The sequence below is a fragment of the Sceloporus occidentalis genome, unplaced genomic scaffold, assembly GCF_023333645.1.
Source record: "Sceloporus occidentalis isolate IW3139 unplaced genomic scaffold, rSceOcc1.0.p SCAF_5, whole genome shotgun sequence".
Taxonomy (NCBI): Eukaryota; Metazoa; Chordata; class Lepidosauria; order Squamata; family Phrynosomatidae; genus Sceloporus; species Sceloporus occidentalis.
The window spans coordinates 131,775,171-131,793,411 of record NW_028316985.1 but is presented as its reverse complement, the minus strand read 5'-3'; the positions used below and the strand labels follow the sequence as shown (position 1 = coordinate 131,793,411).

Sequence of the window (18,241 nt, the reverse complement as noted above, 5' to 3'; positions counted from 1 at the left end):
GTCAAGGAAATGCAACATGGGACATGCAGTTATAGAAATAAAATATGTATGTGAGAGTCAGATTGACTAAGCATGAACAATTAAGAAATCACACAGGTGTAAAGGATGATATAATTTAGAAGTCTTGGGAGCCAAGGACAAAATTAAGGAACGTACATTGGTAACACCTGAGACTTGTTACATGTACAAGGTGATCAGATGATGTTCATGGGTTGGACTTGAGTATGGGATGAACAAAAGTCAACCAACCATTGTGAATGTACACACCCACTGGGTGGTAATTGTCTAGTGGGTGGTAACAAACATTTGCTATAATAATTGCCGGTTTTGCTAATGAAACTTGTGGGTAATTGAGGAGTATTGGTAGAGTGTAGAGATATTGTGGATTGTTGGGCATATAGAGATAGTAACTGTATATAGTAGAATAAAGTAGATCTTTTATCTAAGACTACTGAGTTGTGTTGGTGTCTTGAGTGAAGATACAAGAACCAGCAGAATCCTGATGGTGGAGACATCTGAAGAAGAAGAGTGAGAAGGCTTGGAGAAGATTGTCAGGGTCTTCAGCCTATTCTCAGAAAACTCTGCTGCTTTGGGAGAAAGCAATAACCACTGACCAAAGCTGGTCAGCTCAGCTTCATTAACAAGGTGGTGAGTTACAGTCTGAGGTGTAGAGCAACAACTCCCATCATCCCTGACAAGTCTTTGGGTAGAACTGGAGCTCTTGTACACAAACTATTTGTGATTTCTTTAAAACATCATAATGAAAGGAATTAAAGAATTTTATGTTGCCACTACTAAGGGAAGATTGGGGGCTGGCACACCTTGGCAGAATCATTTTTAGACATAAAATAACAGCCCTCTTCACCCCAAAGCTTCCCAAGCTCTCAAAAATCAAACCTGAGTTTCCATTCGATTCTGGTTTTGTTTTCTCTCCCCCTCTAATTCCTATTTCCAGTCTTAATTCACTCTACAGCAAATGCTAGGAGTGAGCATTTATTTATTTTTTTAGTAAGACATCAAGACTGCTGAGTGGACATCAGATATAGTGATGGAGGTCATAGCTGTGTCTTCACCAATGCCAGCATTACTAACAGACTAAAATGTGATCTCAACAGTATTACCCTGTTAATTGATAAAAACCACGGCCCCCGTTTTCGAATCGTTTCAGTGATTCAAATTAAGTGGGAACCATAGTGGTTGAAACCAGATCATTTGAAATCATATTCCGGTTTAAACCATAGTGGGAATCAGGCCATGGACAGCCAAAAAACCAAAAACCAATGGGTCCTTGAACAAATCAAGCTTGAAAATTCCCTGAAAGCCAAGATGATTAAATTGATGCTGTTGTACATTGGCCACAGAAAAGGCCTGAATAATTAGAAAAATAATAATGCTAGGAAAGGTAGAAGGCAGTAGAAAGAAAGGAAGACCACATGTCAGGTGGCTAGTTTCAATTAGGGAGGCCACTGGCCTGAATCTACAATCTGCAGAGCAGTGGCGCATAGGGAGGCTTCAACAGGATTGCCATGAGTCGAGGTAAACCCAAGAACAGCTAACAACAACAAATTTTTTGTTCAAATGTGAATTATTCTTGCTTCACAAAGATAGAAGAATGTGGATACCTTCGTCCTGTATCAAAAAGTTTGATACATTTAAAAATATATTTATTGTACTACTTGAATGCTGTATAGAAAAGTTTACAAAATACACAAAATGATATTATAAACTGATAACAATAATATAAAAGAATTTTATCAACAAGTTAAGTTTAGTACTTTGAGCCTCCAAATTAGCCTAATACAATCTTTTATCATCTTTTAATTTGCAGTTTAATCCTGCATGATGAGGAATCAGATTGCCATACAGATTCTGTCTTCTGCTGACTGTCAATTGTGCCCCACTTTCCTCTAATACTTCCTGAAAGTCCTTGGTGATTGGTTTCCACCAGGCTACATAACATCAGGATGCAAGGAGGGGCACTACCTCTAGGCTACTTTTAAGAAGTGTGAAAAAAATTAATTCTCCTCTGGTAGTTCTTTGAATAAAGGACTGTGCCCATAAATGAAGGCATGTGGCCATCCTTTTTCTAACCCCATCCCTTTTTCATGTCTTTCATGTTCCCCTAATAAGAAATATATCTTCCTGAGTGTCCACAGCTCAACTGTGCAGCATATCTTCCTGCATACCCAGCTTCCTATTCTAGTTGTGTCATCCATTGTGAATGATGATGCCAAGCAATAAGTACTATTAAAGTTCCCAATGGAGGAATTCTCCTACATTTGCAACAAGAAGAATCTAAGGTGGAATGTGGCCTAGCCCCTGTTGTGCATTGACCTACCTGCCTATCCTTCCCTGAAAGAAATATGTTTCCACTCTGCTCTTTTGTCTTTTTGGTATTTTAGCTGGGCACAGACAGAGCCATGTTGATGGATGATACTAGTCATTAATCTGGGAAAGAAGCCAGCTCTTGAAACACAAAAATGAAATGAAGTCTTCCCTTGAGCCTGTGTTGGGAATCCAGGACCCGGTCCATTGCTCCACTGCTACCATGGAGCAGATGTCTGGGTCAGGTTATCTTGTGCAAGACAAAACAGTTCTAGTCCAGTGCAGTGAAGTGATATGGAAATATTTCAGCAGTATCTCAAAATCCAGATGCCATTATTCAGATGCATTCCCATGCCAGGGATAAAAGAGTATATCCTGAGCCACTTTCCCTTTCTTGTTCTCATTTGCTCACTCTTAAAACACATGCTATTAGTAAAGCTCATTTCCATATATTTCCATAGGCAGCCCAAATGAGCCTGTGTAAATGTACAGAGAGTTGGCTTTCATTTCATTTTATTATTAAATAGATACTTTTTAATTTTTGATTTACTGAGAATGGGAAAACAATCTCTCTTTGTGAAGGTAGTAAAACAAAAACAAAAAAGAGTTCATTTATTTTGGTGTCTACAGCACTGTCTGCCCATCTTCTCTCCAATGAAAAGCTGATGTTACTTGGGACAATAAAGAGCTCAACCTCATCAGCTTCCAGCTCCTTCATCCTTAGCCAGGAAGTGGATTCCAGTGTGTGTATTTTTTCCTTGTCACTTCCATTTTAAAAAAACTGCTTTCACAGCTTTTACAAAAAAAAATGTCATTCTGCCTCTGGTGCAAAGTGGGAGGAATTTAATTTCATTACTGTTAAGTGCCTGCCTCCCCATTACCTTCCATAAGAGCGTAACAAGGTGTATTATGGAGCGTTAATAAAATAGGAAGGATGAAAGTAGGAGTGCATTTCAGGAAGCCAAATTACTTTGGGCCACCTAGTTGCCTTCTCATTTCACCCTGGCTCCTGCCTTTCCCACAATCTAATTACAGCATTTTCTAGGACTTGTTACCCAGCGATAACCGGCTGGCCTGCTTTTGTGCAATTGTGACATGAAGCGGCAGGAGCTTTGGACTTCTTCCTTGCTGCCATGTAATTGCTTTTGACGGCCATATTCATCTCCAGGGACTTCGAAGTAAATGAAATAGGAACATTTATATTTTATGTCTGTGTTCCTCACTGCTATCCCCAGTACAGACTGGAGCAAGTAAGGATGTGAAACTGCCTTTGTAAGGCCCTTACTGTATTTCTGATCAAAAGGATAATATTCACCCACCTTTTTCCTTCTCCATGGCAGCTCACAGGCCATATTGTTAACTGTGTGTCTCATCCAGTTAGCAAAGGGTGAGACCTGTGTCAAGTTGAATCAGCATATCTGTACACAGGTTCAGGAGAGGTGGAGAAAAGGCCAGCTGACTCTATCTGAGAATATCTGCCATATAGCTGTATTTTAAAAGGGTCCCTCTGACCAATAAAAGGGGGGAGGAGAGTGGGCTGTTGTAGCTTTGTGTCTACTTTAGTCAAGTAAGTTGGGAGGGCTGGGCTAAGGGAGAATAAAAGCTTTGGATCATGGTCTTGCATTAGGAGATTATTATTATTATTATTATTATTATTATTATTATTTCTTACCCTCCTCTTCCCATAGATCAAGACAAGGAACAATAACAATTAACAGACATTCCACCTCAGTTAAAACACATGAATTAATATATATATATATATATATATATATATATATATATATATACACACACACACACACACACACACACACACACTTAAAAGGACATATAGCTATGAAAATTATAGGTACAATGGTCTTCCATCCAATCCCTACCAAAAGAAATCCACCATTTCTCAGCTGCAACCCCCCAAACTCAGTCATTTCCTGGTCAGTGGAAAGTAGAGGAATCAGCAGACAATTGTCCAGCTACTTTCCTATACCTGGAGATACAATGACAGGAAACCAAGGGGTTCTGGAAGTATCTGCAGATGATATAATTGCTCTGCTTCCAGCTGTTGGCTGCTCCCCACTCCTCCACCAATCAGGAAAAATCAAGGTTCAGCTGTAGATCTGAGAAAACATGGGTTATGGAGGTTTGGGGCCATATATTTCCATAGGCAACCCAAATGAGCCTGTGTAACTGTGCAGAGAGTACATACTGGGTAGCAAATTCCGACCTCTGCAATTACACATACACACACACACCCAAAAGTGAATTGTGATGACATATGTCTGCCACCATCACAATTCACCAACAACACTAAAATGCCATCCTTTGTTTGTTTCTAATGGAGATGCCTAAGATACAAATTCAGAGATTGCAAAAGGCCACGTTGCTTGATTCTGGAGGCTAATATACACAATGCCAGATAAGTCTAGAGCTGTTAATATTCTGTATCAATAAGAGACAATAACAACAAAGAAATGTTCCACATTTTCCCCTGATGGCATTTTTACTGAACAATCTTAGACTTTAGCTGTTTATTATTATGGATAGTCATGTACACTCATCCCTTCACATTCACTGAGGTTAGGGGCACAGGACTACCATGAATGTGGGGAAATTGCAAATAAAACACTATGTTTTTACCTGAGAGAATACCTCTCTAGGAATCTCTAGGTCCTGCAGCACAACTCTGTGGTCAACATCTGCCGGACACTGACCATAGAACTGTGCTGGTGGAGCAACAAATGCTTAGTTGAGTGTTCTCTCTAGAAATCTCTAGGTTCTTCAGTGTGACACTTGGTTAAAGTTGACCATAGAGTTGTGCTGGAGGACCTAGATATTCCTAGAGAGAACATATTAATAAAATCTGTGAATAATCAAATCCACAAAAGTCAAAGTTGCAAACGTGAAGGGACAAGTGTACTATGATAGTGCAGTTGAGAAAAGGTAATTGGTATCCAAGGCATGTCTAGAATTCAGCCTCTGTGCATGCTTTTCAGCAGTCAAAATGGAGAGAGCTCATGACAGCTTGATCTGTGGTCAAAGACTTCATGGTCTGGGTTTAGGTTTGCTCTGTGCATATTACACAGCAAGATTATGGTACAAGAGTGTGCCCTAATGTTGAAGAACAGCAGAATGAGGTAGAAATCTCGGGGAGAAGATGCTGAGGAGCACTGCTGCAGCCCACAACCAATTCCTCATGAATTTTCAGGAGATCATGAATCTCCTCTCCTGGAGAACAGTCCATGCTGTATCCCCTAAACTAACATACTGACTTTAGGTGTTTGGAAAGATGCTTCGCTGTCCAAGTAAGATTCAACTGCTATTGCATTTCCATTCTTTGTGTATAATGGAGGGGTGGCATGATATCTTGCACTTGGCTCAGGTAGAAAATTATCTTGGGTCAACCCTGTGAGAAGTATCATTAGCCAAACCATGTAACACTATCAGTACATGATCACACAAAACTGCAAACACCCATTGTCAAAGTCATAGCAACATGGTCCAAGACCTCTCAAAGTATCCTATTTTATCTACCAGGTCAATAGTGGTCTCGTAGTTGATCAATTCTCTGTCCTGGTTGTTTAGATCTCTAACTTGCATCAGGATTGTCAGATGTCCTATGTCAAAGAGGCCTACCTATTGATTTTGGAGCTCTACAGAATCCTGGTTACATTGGCATTACTAGGGAATGCAGGGAGTGCAGACTGCACCAGGTGACACCCCAGAGGGGAGTGTCAGTCAGCAGGGCAGTACACAATGAGGGGCTAGCATAGCTATGGAAAAGTGGAAAATGGCATTCTCCCATTTACCCAGCAGTCGCACTAGGCCCTAAATGGGTCCTCCAGAGGCTGCAGTGCCACCCCCCTCAGTAGCAGTGGCTGGGGGGCACTGCAGCCCTGCTGGACCCTGGTTGTGGGGGGCTATCTTCAGAGTCTAGCATAGCTATTCAGAGAGTAGCTGTGCCAGATCCTGAATGGGCACTCCAGTGGCTTCAGTGTGCACCCCTCAGCAACTGTCTGGGTGGATGGGTGGATAGGGAGGAGGGCAAGGCAGTTTGCTGCCGCCACCCCCCTTACACTAAGTGACACCAACCTCAGTGATGCCACTGTCTGGTTATAGAATATCCCAGCTCCTTAGGAAAGGAAATTTGTATGTCTGTGCAAAACACCTGTTATCCAATCTCCTTAGTATTTACTTTGAAATTTGGGCTAAGCCCTTACACCAGCATTTATTGAGAGATTACTGAAGGGCTTTGCTTGCCTTCAGAAAGAAAAAGAAAACAAGAGAGACTTCATAAAAGGCAAATCATATCATGCACCTTTCATCACATGGTGTTTAATTATTCAGAACTCCCTGCTTATGCTGATTAGACAGAATTCAGAAATCAGAACATTTTAGCGGACAAAAGGATCCAATCTAGACATGTTAATTTAAGAAATGTGTGCACAGGCATATATGCACATGCATGTGATGGTATTTGAATTACTCTTAAATCACATTATTATTGGAGAAGGAGAAGGTATCTGTGTATTGATCTCTTTGAGAAGAACAATTTTCAGCAGGGCTATCAGAGTGTTTCAGCATGTTTAAGCATTGCTCATAAAACTGTAATGAGCCACCTATAATCCTAAACAAAGCAAAATAAAACCCCTGGGGCAGACAGATATTCTTTTGATATATTCACTTCCACTTTACAGTAAGGGGTAGATATTGCTGTAATTGGATATTAATCCTCCTGAAATACTGCTGCTCTCCCCCCCCCCCCCTTCTTTCTCATCTGAGTTCATTTTCTTGTTCCAAGCTTTCTTTTCAGTTGAAAGTGAGGGGCTGGTTATTCCACATCTAAAAGGGATAATCTGGCCTGAAAACTGCTGGCCTTGTTAGTATTTGGAAGTGGGATCTTAAGGCTATGTCTGCATGATGAAAAATCATTTCTAGACTCTCTTGCTTGCCAGAGCAATTGCTTCTTGCTGGTTGCTCATTTTGAAATATAAAGTCTTCACTTGGTGCTCTAATTTGGCATTTCATTATAATTCTAGTTTGATATTTCACTGTGCCCAACAGCAGTAGAGATAGAGGATGCTAATAATTGCGTCAAGCCCCCTGTTTTTGCCTCCTTCTGGGCTATGAAAGCCATTCCCATAATCTAACTAATTGGAATTACAGTACAGAGCCAAAGGTAGGCATTTCCCCATTGTCTGAAACCTGTCAGAAACGCACTATGTGGGTGCATCATTTTTATTTCATTTTTAATTCCATTCTTCCTCCAAGCAATACAGCATCACACACGTGGTTCTTCTTCTTCTACCATTTTATTTTCAAGGCAATTGGCTCAAGAACTTTAAGAGAGTTTCAAACCTAGATCCTGAATCAGTCCTCATCATTAATGTGCTGTGTACTATGCCATACAGTCTGGCTGTTCCACTTGTTTTTATTGAAGGTATTCATCTGAAGTTTGTAGGTGACCTTCCTTATGGATGCTTGTCAGCTTCTGTGATCTGATAGTCATGGGAAGCAGGTAGGAGACAGCAAAGGGGTGGATCTCAATGAATATGAAATGGTGAGGAAATGTTGTACTATTCCCTCATCTTGCCCCTGTCTTCCATGACAGCTGCCACAGTGAAGCACTCAAGAGATGCTTGTATCTGAAAATTATTTGCTTCCATTTCCAATCTCTCTTTGCTACAGCCCTGTCTTTCCTGACACATCCATTTTAATACATTGTTGTGAGCTACTTAACTCATTAAACCTATGAAAGTCCTCTGAACATACATTTCATAGCATACTTTCCTGCAGACTCAAAGAAGAAACACAAACATTTGAATTGGCTCTCATAGTTGAATCTTTTTTGTCACCCCATACATAAAAAATACATTTCAAGTGGACTTGTTTAAAGAAGGAACCAGGTACCTTTTAAAGAGTATAATTATTGTTGGCTATTTTTACAGTGTTTCTATATACAGACCTTTAGTTTGCAAGATTTGTTGTCTCCCAATTTTCAGCATCATCTGATGAGGTGTCAGCAAAAAGTAAAAGACCATGTAAGCAGATTTTCCAGAGGGATGTCATTGATTCTCTCCTTTGATTTCACCATGCCTCCACCACATAAATAAGAATATGACAAGTGGCTTCATAAATAGCCAAATTATTTATCTATTTTATGATGGCAACTTGCACATTATCAAAGAAGAGAGAAGAGAACCAAAAAGAACAGAGATTTGAAATTTATATGTATAAATACTAATGTAGAAATAATTGTGTGTTTGTGCCTACCTTCAGGTCACTTCTCAACATATGGTGACCTGAAGAATTTCATAGGTTTTTTTTTAGGTGAAGGCAAGTAAGACCATACCACATACCTACCCCCTGCCATGTTCTGAGCCAACCTATGTTGGCTTCCCTATTCACCTATGTTGGGTTTGTCCTACACGCCAGTACTGTTTTATCAATCTGTAGTTAAGACCGTCAACCAAAATTACCCTTTTTTTTCTGTTCAATGAGGGCCCCAAACAGGATATAAGTAACTATGCTACACATTTCCAGTTGGCAGTTGTAAGGCTAACTGAAAGAGAAGTTGTGATAATGGAGGTTTAGGATTGTAGAGGAGTGATATTGACCAGTATTGTAGAGGAAATTATAGAAAGGGGTGTGTGGCTCAGATGGCATCTGATATGGGAAGAAGAGGCTCTGGACAACTGGACAGAGCTCTGCCGGTGGTTCACCACAATCACCGAAATACCCCCCCCCCAAGTTTTAAGAAGATGCTGACACATTTGGTGGGAATCCCCTCACCTTTTGGGGTAACATTCCTCTGAAATATAGCCTGTAACACCTGGTCTTCATTAATAGTCTCCCATCCATGTACTAACCAGAGCTGACCCTTGCTTAGCTTCCAAGATCTGACCAAATATGGTTCCTGTAGGATAATTAGTAAAAATTAAATGGAAACACAGTACATCTCAGTACAGCAAAGATTGTTGATTAATATCTTCAACGCCCTTGCTCTCCTTTCTTTTGCATCATTGTTAAAATGTACTTGCACTGGACAGCCCTTCAAACAGAAGACTTTGATCAATAAAGAAGGGCAGTTTGTCATTCAAATGTATCTAAATCCATCTACTCTAACTGTGATTGGCTTTCCAGGCATTTTCATTGCAAACTGTCATGTGGCATATTCCCAGAATAGTTTATGTAAAATCTACAAAGACTTTACAAGGTTTTTCTTGTTGAATGTATATTCCTAAAGCTATAATCTAAAAACTGTGACTTTGTTCTCTTTCACACCCTGCTCTTAACAATTTACGTTATTTATCATGTTTACCACACTAATAATTCAAAGGAAGATTTGTATGCTGTGTGCCTATAAGACTTCCATTTTGTTTTCTTTCAACAAATTTTGAAGATAACATATTTCAAACTATTTATTCTATTCTATCATATTCCCACTGTTAGGAAGGATCAAATTAAAGGGAATTTTTAATTAGCTCAAATATTTGCAAGAGGCATGTCCTAACAAAGCACGCACGGGATTGTGTCCCTATGTGTATACCAAAGATCGTCTAGTCCACCCCCCAAGAGAAAGAGACTCGGATACCAATAAGGTGCAATTAAACTATAAACATTTATTGAAGTCACTCAACAAAAGGGATCACACATGAACTCAGACATTCAATGCTATAGCGGGGAAGGGGAGAGTTTGGGGAGTAAAGGATGAACGATAGAGGCACCACTGAGAATATTACCATAGAAGTCTTCTTCCAGTAGACCGGATGCAATGTAGGTGGATAGTGGATCACGGCCACAGGGAACAGGAAAAGAAAGAGCAGCCACAGTGGCTTAGGAGCTGACTTCCGGCAGCAAATCTAACTAGAGGCCTGGTGACAGTGAGCTTGGCTTCGCTCAGTGATTTCAGAGGAGCAGGGTGCTCTGGAATCTCAGGCTCAAACAACTTAATGCTCAAAAGCACAAAGAGGGGCTGAAAACTCAGGGTATATATAGGGCTAAACATATCCCCAGGCTATAGGACTTCCTAAGAAAGGCATTGATTGCTTGGGCTTTGTTAAGCCAGAAACTATACAGTAGTTGCACAATACATAAGGTCTGACACCTTTCAAGAGAGCAGCTACCTTGATGGCCGAGCCGTTAATCACTGGCTCATTAAGAAGGAAGCCACATCTATTGTCTTCCTGGTGTTGGTCGCTGCGGATCTGGTTTTGCAACTCCCCGAACTTCCTCTGGAAGATTTTAATTCTATCTTTTTCTGAGACCATGCCTTGGCAGGGCAGCTGTCTCCTCGCCTTTAGGTTAATGGTAATCCGTCAGGCAAAAATCACGCCCGTCAGGACTGGACGCGAATGGGTGCGCGCCGGGGGACAGAACGGGGACTGTTGGAGGACTGAATTGTATGCGATAAAATCCGTTTTTGGGCAGCCGCGCGCACACGAGCGTCCTCCTTCGGTCCCCAGAACGTTTAAATTTGTGTGTGCGATAAAGTCCTGTGTGTGTGTGTGTACAGAAAGAGAGATAGCAAGAATTGCAAAAAATATCAGTTGGGGGAAGAAGAAAAATAAGTAAATGTCACAAATGATAGCTTTTGCTCTTCTGCTCAAATGGTTGATAGCTCTCCTAATTGTAGTAAATGTTCTGAACCTTTGTAGACTAATCCTTTCAAATATGAGCACTTCACTCTAACATTTTAAAGTCTATACATTAATGCATTTTGTAAAAGAAATATCTGCCCTACAGAATGTGTGAAAAAGAAACACAAAGAGAGAGGGTGGAAGACAATTTAAGATGGATAGTCTTTTGGGGAACTAAAAGTGGTAGAGTATAGCCATTGCTGTTTGAGTAGCTATGCACAATTATTTATTTTGCCTTGTAAGGTCCAAGGCATGGGCAGCCTAGATTTCAAGGCGGACTGCTGGAGCCAGGACTTGGAGAGTTTAATGGGTCAGAAGCAAGAGATAAGCTCAGGAAACAGACCAAGGTCTAAACACAGCAAGGCAGAGTTCCAGAAGTCCAATAGGCCAGAGGCAGAGTCATGGAGCAGACCAGGTCTAAACACAGCAAGGCCAAGTTCCAAGAGTCCAATAGGCAGGTAGACAAAATCAAGAGACAGACCAAGGTCTAAACAGAGTAAGGCTAACAAGACAAGGCAAAATTCAACCAGAGCAGCTACAGGCAACACAGAACACTGTATTGCCATGGCAAGGGTTGAAAGATCAGTGCAGCCTTTAAATGGCTATACCTTCAGCCGCTCCAGCTGCCCTGCATGAACAGGACCAGCTGTGCCTGTGGCTTAGCCCTGATCCTTCCAGGATTCTGGCAGTTTGGGTTTGATCCTGCAAAGACTTTGGCAGCAGGATTCCAGCTGCCACAGGTTCCATCCTGCAATGACTTACATGGTTGGACCCTTACAAACAACTCATTCATAGTACACAAAAAACAATTCTGGGACATAAGAAATAAGTGCGTGTGCCACAACAATTTTATCATTAGCATAGATATGGAGGGGCTTCCCCTATAACCTAACATGAATAAATAAAATCTCTTTCCATCGCATTCAGATTGTTGAATTCTTGACTGCCACCTGTTTCAGGAGGCGTAGCTATGAAACATAGCTGTGATATTCTCCCATCCAGCACCCCCAAACCCACTTTTTCTCAACTGTACCCTTAACCTAAAAAAAACCCTTGCTATTTCATGGTTGGTGAAGTGGGGAGCAGCAGACAAATATCCAGCTATTTACTTGTAACTGGATGTACAGCAATGGGCATTTACAAGGACCTCCAGGGCTCCCTAGAGATGGTTTCATTTTTCTGTATCCAGCTAAACTATAATGCATAGATCTTGAATATAATGCATAAAATAAAATAGAATGCGGGGCCTATTGTTGCATGCTACTTCCCACTGACTGAATGACCAAACCCATAGGCGAGCAGAGCATCTTCAGATCCTGCAAGAACTGGTGCTCTTGTAACACTACAGAGATCCTATGAGTTCCCCAGAATCCCATGAACCCTTCATGCATGCCATCACAAGATCAGAATCCCTGACTTCCTGGCTGGCAGGGTGTGGCAAGGAAACCATGGTGCCAGTTTTCACAACTCAATAAACCCTTCACTATTGTGAATCGTGGAAGGGAAAATAGTTTCAGATTGGCTTTGTCCTAGTGCCAGCTCTGCACCAAATGGATCTTCTTTTGAAGGATGACTAGTTGAAATCATGAAGTATTTGTGTATGAATAATACATGTACAAGTCAATTTCCCCCAAACCAGAAACATTTTTGAGGATTCAAAAATACCGCATTTACAATACTTACATACTACCCAATGATAACAGTTTTCTAGGTGGCACACACTAAAAAAAAGTCAGATACAATTTTTAAAAAACATTAACTAAAAGGGGATGAATGCACTAAAACTTATATCTATGCACAAAATGCTAAGAAATGCATCGATCTTGTTAAGATTTATATGGGTTTACTCTGTGTGTATAAGGTTGTGGTGTTTTACTGAGGTTTTCATTTTTATATTCCTGTTCCTCCTTTGTCTCCTTCTCCTTCTGAATATTTATATCAGTTTACACCATGATTTACAGAGGAAAAGGTCCCTGCCCAAAGAAGCTTGCAATCTAAAAATTTATAGAGGGGAAAATGGAAGGAGAACAAACTGGAAGCATGTGTAAACAGAGAGAAAATATTCAGTAATTTCAGTTACATGTACAGTACTTTGGTGTATTGGAGTTACAGGCCAAATAACAGTAGGGTGTAGGAACTATGGGTTGTGTTGAAGGCTACAAGGTCATCTTTGTACAAAGTGGACATTATATTTTGATTATTCTGAAGCTCAAGAGCAACTGCCATCCTCACAACATGGTATATGTTTACTGCAATTTATTGCCCAGAGTTGGAAAAGCAGTGCTGAAATGACCATGTCTGTGCAAAGGTATCTAATAAAATGTCAGTCAATTTACTTATAAATAGGAAAGTTCTTCCAATACTTGGGAAAGTCAATGAAAATGAATATCCATTTATATTCCATTGATAATGTGAGAGGTATCTATTAATCTCTATGCCCATGAGATAGCTTTACCTGAATGTATGTAATACATTATTGCTTGTGTGGCATCTATTTATAAACATTGCATTATTTTTCACAGGTGAAATGCCCATTCCCCAAATTTAATACAAATGGAAGCCATCTCATAAAAATGCAATGCAAAACACTGTCACAATGTCAGGTGCCATCAAATTTGTTGATCTTTTCAGCTTGCCATACCATGCTGGTGCCAGTCATTGACTGCTGCTGTTGTTTTATGATCCTTCCTCAGATCTCCTGTTATGGCTGGAGGCCTATTTGCTGTTAACAGAAAGTGGTTTTGGGATCTCGGTGGCTATGATCCAGGTTTAGAAATCTGGGGAGGTGAGCAATATGAAATTTCTTTCAAGGTAAGCCATTAAAGTGTGTGGTTGTTTTTGTGTGTGTGTGTGGTTTTTTGTTTGTTTGTTGTTGTACTGTTTTTGTATGGCATAAGGAAAGTATTCTGTTTTCCACTTCTCATGCCCAAATAAATATGAGATGCAATCATAAGTGTTATTCCATTGATTTCCCAATCCCAACATAGAGTAGTAGCAGGAGTGGAAGAATAGTAAAGGTAAAAGTGCCGTTCCTTTTTCTTTCTTTTTTTTTTCCTTATCAAATTGCAACAAATTGCTCCTTTCATGTCACTTTTTCATAGGGAAGAATTATGCAACCCACAAACTGTAGGGTTCATGCTGCCCTCCTGATTATTTTAAAGGCCCTTATTGCCAAACAAAATCACTTCATTCTTAATAACAGCAAAAATGCTCCTTTTAAAACATGTAAATAAGCATGCAAACACTGCATGCCATGGTTTTAAGGAGATCTACTCCCAGAGGCTTATGGGAATACAGTTTTTTAAAATCCCCGACAAGGTGTGTACCCCTGTGCACCATGTTTATGTGTTTTAAGAGCAGTCATTTTTCTTCTGCACCAGTAGATCTAATAGCTGACAAAAATTAGCTATTAAATACATGTAAATGGGGAAGGAACTGGCAAATCCAAATCTGGGTATCTCTTGCCTATGAAAACCCTACAAAATTCATGGTGTTGTCATAAGTCAACAAGCAACTTGAAGGCACACATGCACACACAAATTAAATAGAAAAACTCCTTGTTTTAAAGGAAAATGGCATCCCTTGGAGGCTTCTGGGAATGTAACTTTCGTTAAAAATGAGGTATGTGAGCTGTTTGTGTCTTCATTAGTTTCCCCCCCCCCCCCAAAAAAAGGATGAGATTCCAGCCACTAATGAAACAATCACTAATTAACTGCTGCTAATTAACTGGGGTTGGGTGCAACCTACAGTGGATTAAAATCCACCTTTCTTCCAACAGGAGCAAATTGAAATGGGAATACAGTTCTATAGTTGCTGCAGTCCATTGGTCTTCTGGGCTTGCTTAGGGGCATGTAACAAAAGATCTAAAGGATAAAGCAAAGGAAAACAATGCTAAAAACATACAAAATTCCAGCAGACATAACTGTTTAGATCACACTAAAGTCTGGATGGATGAGAACACAGAAGGGTATCAGTGCTTCCAGGACAGGTTATGCTCTCACCTTTCACCTTTCAAATACAAGACTTACATTGACCCGTGGCTAGCTCAATCCAGGTTTTTGGAGTCAATTTTTTGACTAAAACTTCTAGACTTATACATGGGTATATACAGTAAGCATGTAAGAGCATTAATTATTGCCCCAGTTCTAAAAAGTCTTCAGGTTCTTCTCGATGACTCTCCCATCTAACTATCCTTCTAACAGGGTCTGTCTTTGCTGTAGTCTGTTTTTGTTATCTAAACATCAGGTTCACACATAGCTCCACGATCTCCCTTGTCTGATTTAATCCTTTGTGCTGCCTATTCAGTGCCTTACTGTTGAATAAATTGAGTATGTCAGCCATTGACAATATTTCAAACCTAGTTCCTTTCTTCAAGCATCAAAGGGACATAAAATGAGTCCTCTTTTACTAATGTATACACACATACACATACACTGAAGAAATGCGTTGAGTGAATGGCACAGAAGGCGCCAGGGGATGCCTGCACTCTAGACTGCCAACATGTATTTGAGAGTGTTTCCAGCAGAATCAGAATGACCCTGCCTCAACTGAACTGGTGTCATGTAACTTTGAATCAATTCTATACTAAAAGATAACACAGTTGAGAGACAAAAGAAGGCCATGAGCTAAATGGATGGACAGTTTGTGTAGAGTACATCAGTTTGCACTCTGTATTGTTAACAGTGTTTCCTAAGATAAATGAATGCTGCCTCTTGCATCTCACCATTCTGACAGGAGACCTAAAGATTGTATTATCCCATTTCCTATGTCCCTGTTATTTGTCATTGGAAAGGAATATAATTGCATGGCAGTCCTCTCTGCGTAGAAACCATGGTAACCATACTTGAAGCTCAGATACTAAATTGTCCCATCCTGTTGTTTTTTTTTCTAGTGACAGATTCTTTGGAGAGGGCTGTATTACACAGAGGATTGTTTTCAGCCATATCTGCTCATTCATCTCATTACTGTCAGTTGACCTAAGGGTCCTTGCCCGTTCTCATGAATATATTTTGAAATAGTTTTCAACAGCACTTTGTAGCATTTGCCTAGAAGAAATAACAAATCTCTCTCACACATACTCATTCATTCTCTCAAGTACACAGGGAGCACAGTGGTAAGGAGCTATATGCAGAAAAGCATTGTTTTCTTAGAAATATTGCTGAGCAAAAGTGGTGAGTTGTGAAACTGAGATAAAGTGAAGTTATGGATAATTGTTTGGGTAGTCAGAGAACAGTAGTGAGTAGAATATAGCCTTCTGTCCTTATAACAAGAAATAATATTTAGCTTCTATATTCCACTTTATAAAACTGAATATCAGCACTTGACACCCTACAGCAGCTAACAAAACCTCAGTAGTTTTCACAAGCTCTAACAGCTGCCTCAAACTCCCTATTGTTAAGAGACACCATTTTAATCCTTGTTTACCCAGAATATCACAAAGTCAGATGCTCAGGGGCACTGTGGGAATTTAAAATGGATTCTTGGGTATCCTTGTATGTTTCTGCTCCAAGGGATGAAATTAACATTAGGGGATCTGCCATCAGCTTCTTGCCTTGCAGAAGCACACAGTCCCACCACCATGGAAAGATAGTGTCTTTGGTGGGACTGAAACAGAATATGAACAGAAATTAGTTTCAGGCTGTGCATAACACTTGCTTGCATATGGCATTTCATTTAATATTTTATTGTCTTACACTGCAGCAGAATATGAAACACTAAACAATTAAATGAAATACAATATGCAAACAGTGTTGTGGGCAACCCTAAACTGATTTCTGTTATTTCTCCCCCTGAAACCATTCCTCCCACCTTTTTAAAAGGAAAATGCATATATAAATGGATGGGTGGAAAGAACTTGGATTCATTTCCAGCTAAGGAAAACCCAAAGCTTATCCAACAGCAAAACTGAACACTGTAATTTCCATGTGCCCTTGGCCAACCATTTCAGCTTCACTCACTTTGGTGTAGGTAGTTAATGGCCCTTTGTTTTCTTTGTTACCTTTTGGGATATTTATTGCAGTGGCACATAGATAGACAGTGAAAAGAGGTAATGGCAAGGTGGAGACTGGCTGAGCTCATTGTTCTGCTGCCATTTGTGAACAAAGAATGGTAACAAGGAGATAGTTTATATATTTAATTACCTCCTTCAAACTGCATATATATATATATTAATGGTAATATATATGCAGATAGATCCATTACTCTTTCTGGAGGGCAGAAGGATGGGATAAGCATGTGGGTGTGTGATAATCTTCCCCCTGATCGCACTATTAGCATGTTTAAAGGACAGGAGTTTGCTCCCGTCTGAGAGTGACAGGGCAATTATATGTAAAAAAGAATGTCCTTTAAACATGCTAATAGTGTGATCAGGGGGAAGATTATCACACACCCACATGCTTATCCCGTCCTTCTGCCCTCCAGAAAGAGTAATGGATCTATCATTGGGTATTACCAGGAGTTCCCATTAATACCCAATGATGGCTCCATTACGCTTTCCATACAGGAGAAGGATGGGATAAGCACATGGGGGTGTGATAATCTTTCCCCCGATCATGCTATTAGCACGCCTTTAGGACAGGAGCAAGCTGCATTGCTCCCATCTGATAATCTCCATTGACACTGCCAGGTACGGATGGAAGATTAATCCTTAAAAGAAGCCAGACCATATATTTGAAACAATTGTGGATATGGTGTGGTTAAAATTTTAAAAAACAACAGCAAGTGTTGGTTTATTATATGCCAATCAAAAATAGCATGTTAATGAACAAAAATGTTAATGGACAAAAAGATATGTCTCCCTTCCATGGTTTTTTGTAATCTTGAGAAGCATATGTGTATAATTACAGCGCTTTAGAAATAAAGTTTAATAATAATAATAATAATTTGTGAACTGAAAATTAATTTAAGGAGCCCTGGTGGCGCAGTGGTTAAATGCCTGTACTGCAGCCATTCACTCAAGACCACAAGGTTGCGAGTTCAAGACCAGCAAAAGGGCCCAAGCTCGACTCAGGCTTGCATCCTTCCGAGGTCGCTAAAATGAGTACCCAGACTGTTGGGGGCAAATTAGCTTACTTGCTAATTAGCTTACTTGCTGTTCACCACTATGATCTTTGGAATAGCAGTATATAAATAAAACAAATTAAATTATTATTATTTTTATGACTCTGCTTTGGGTGACAGCATCAACTGAGTGACATCTATGTGAGAACTCCAAACTTCAGTATGCTTCTCAAGGTTATCAAAGAAGGCAGAAGGAGGGGATGACACAGCAGACAGCTCTT

At 40.1% G+C, this 18,241-nt stretch overlaps 1 protein-coding gene across 5 annotated transcripts in view; it reads left to right on the top strand.

Annotated features, from left to right (window-relative positions):
* The window catches only part of GALNTL6 (polypeptide N-acetylgalactosaminyltransferase like 6), a 648,223-nt gene that overhangs the window by 546,274 nt on the left and 83,708 nt on the right, over nucleotides 1-18,241 (top strand). For all 5 annotated transcript variants that reach the window (XM_089525481.1, XM_089525480.1, XM_089525479.1 and 2 more), the window contains one exon: nucleotides 13,655-13,772. In XM_089525481.1, coding sequence (XP_089381607.1) covers nucleotides 13,655-13,772 — 118 coding nt within the window. The remainder of the gene's footprint in view (nucleotides 1-13,654; nucleotides 13,773-18,241) is intronic.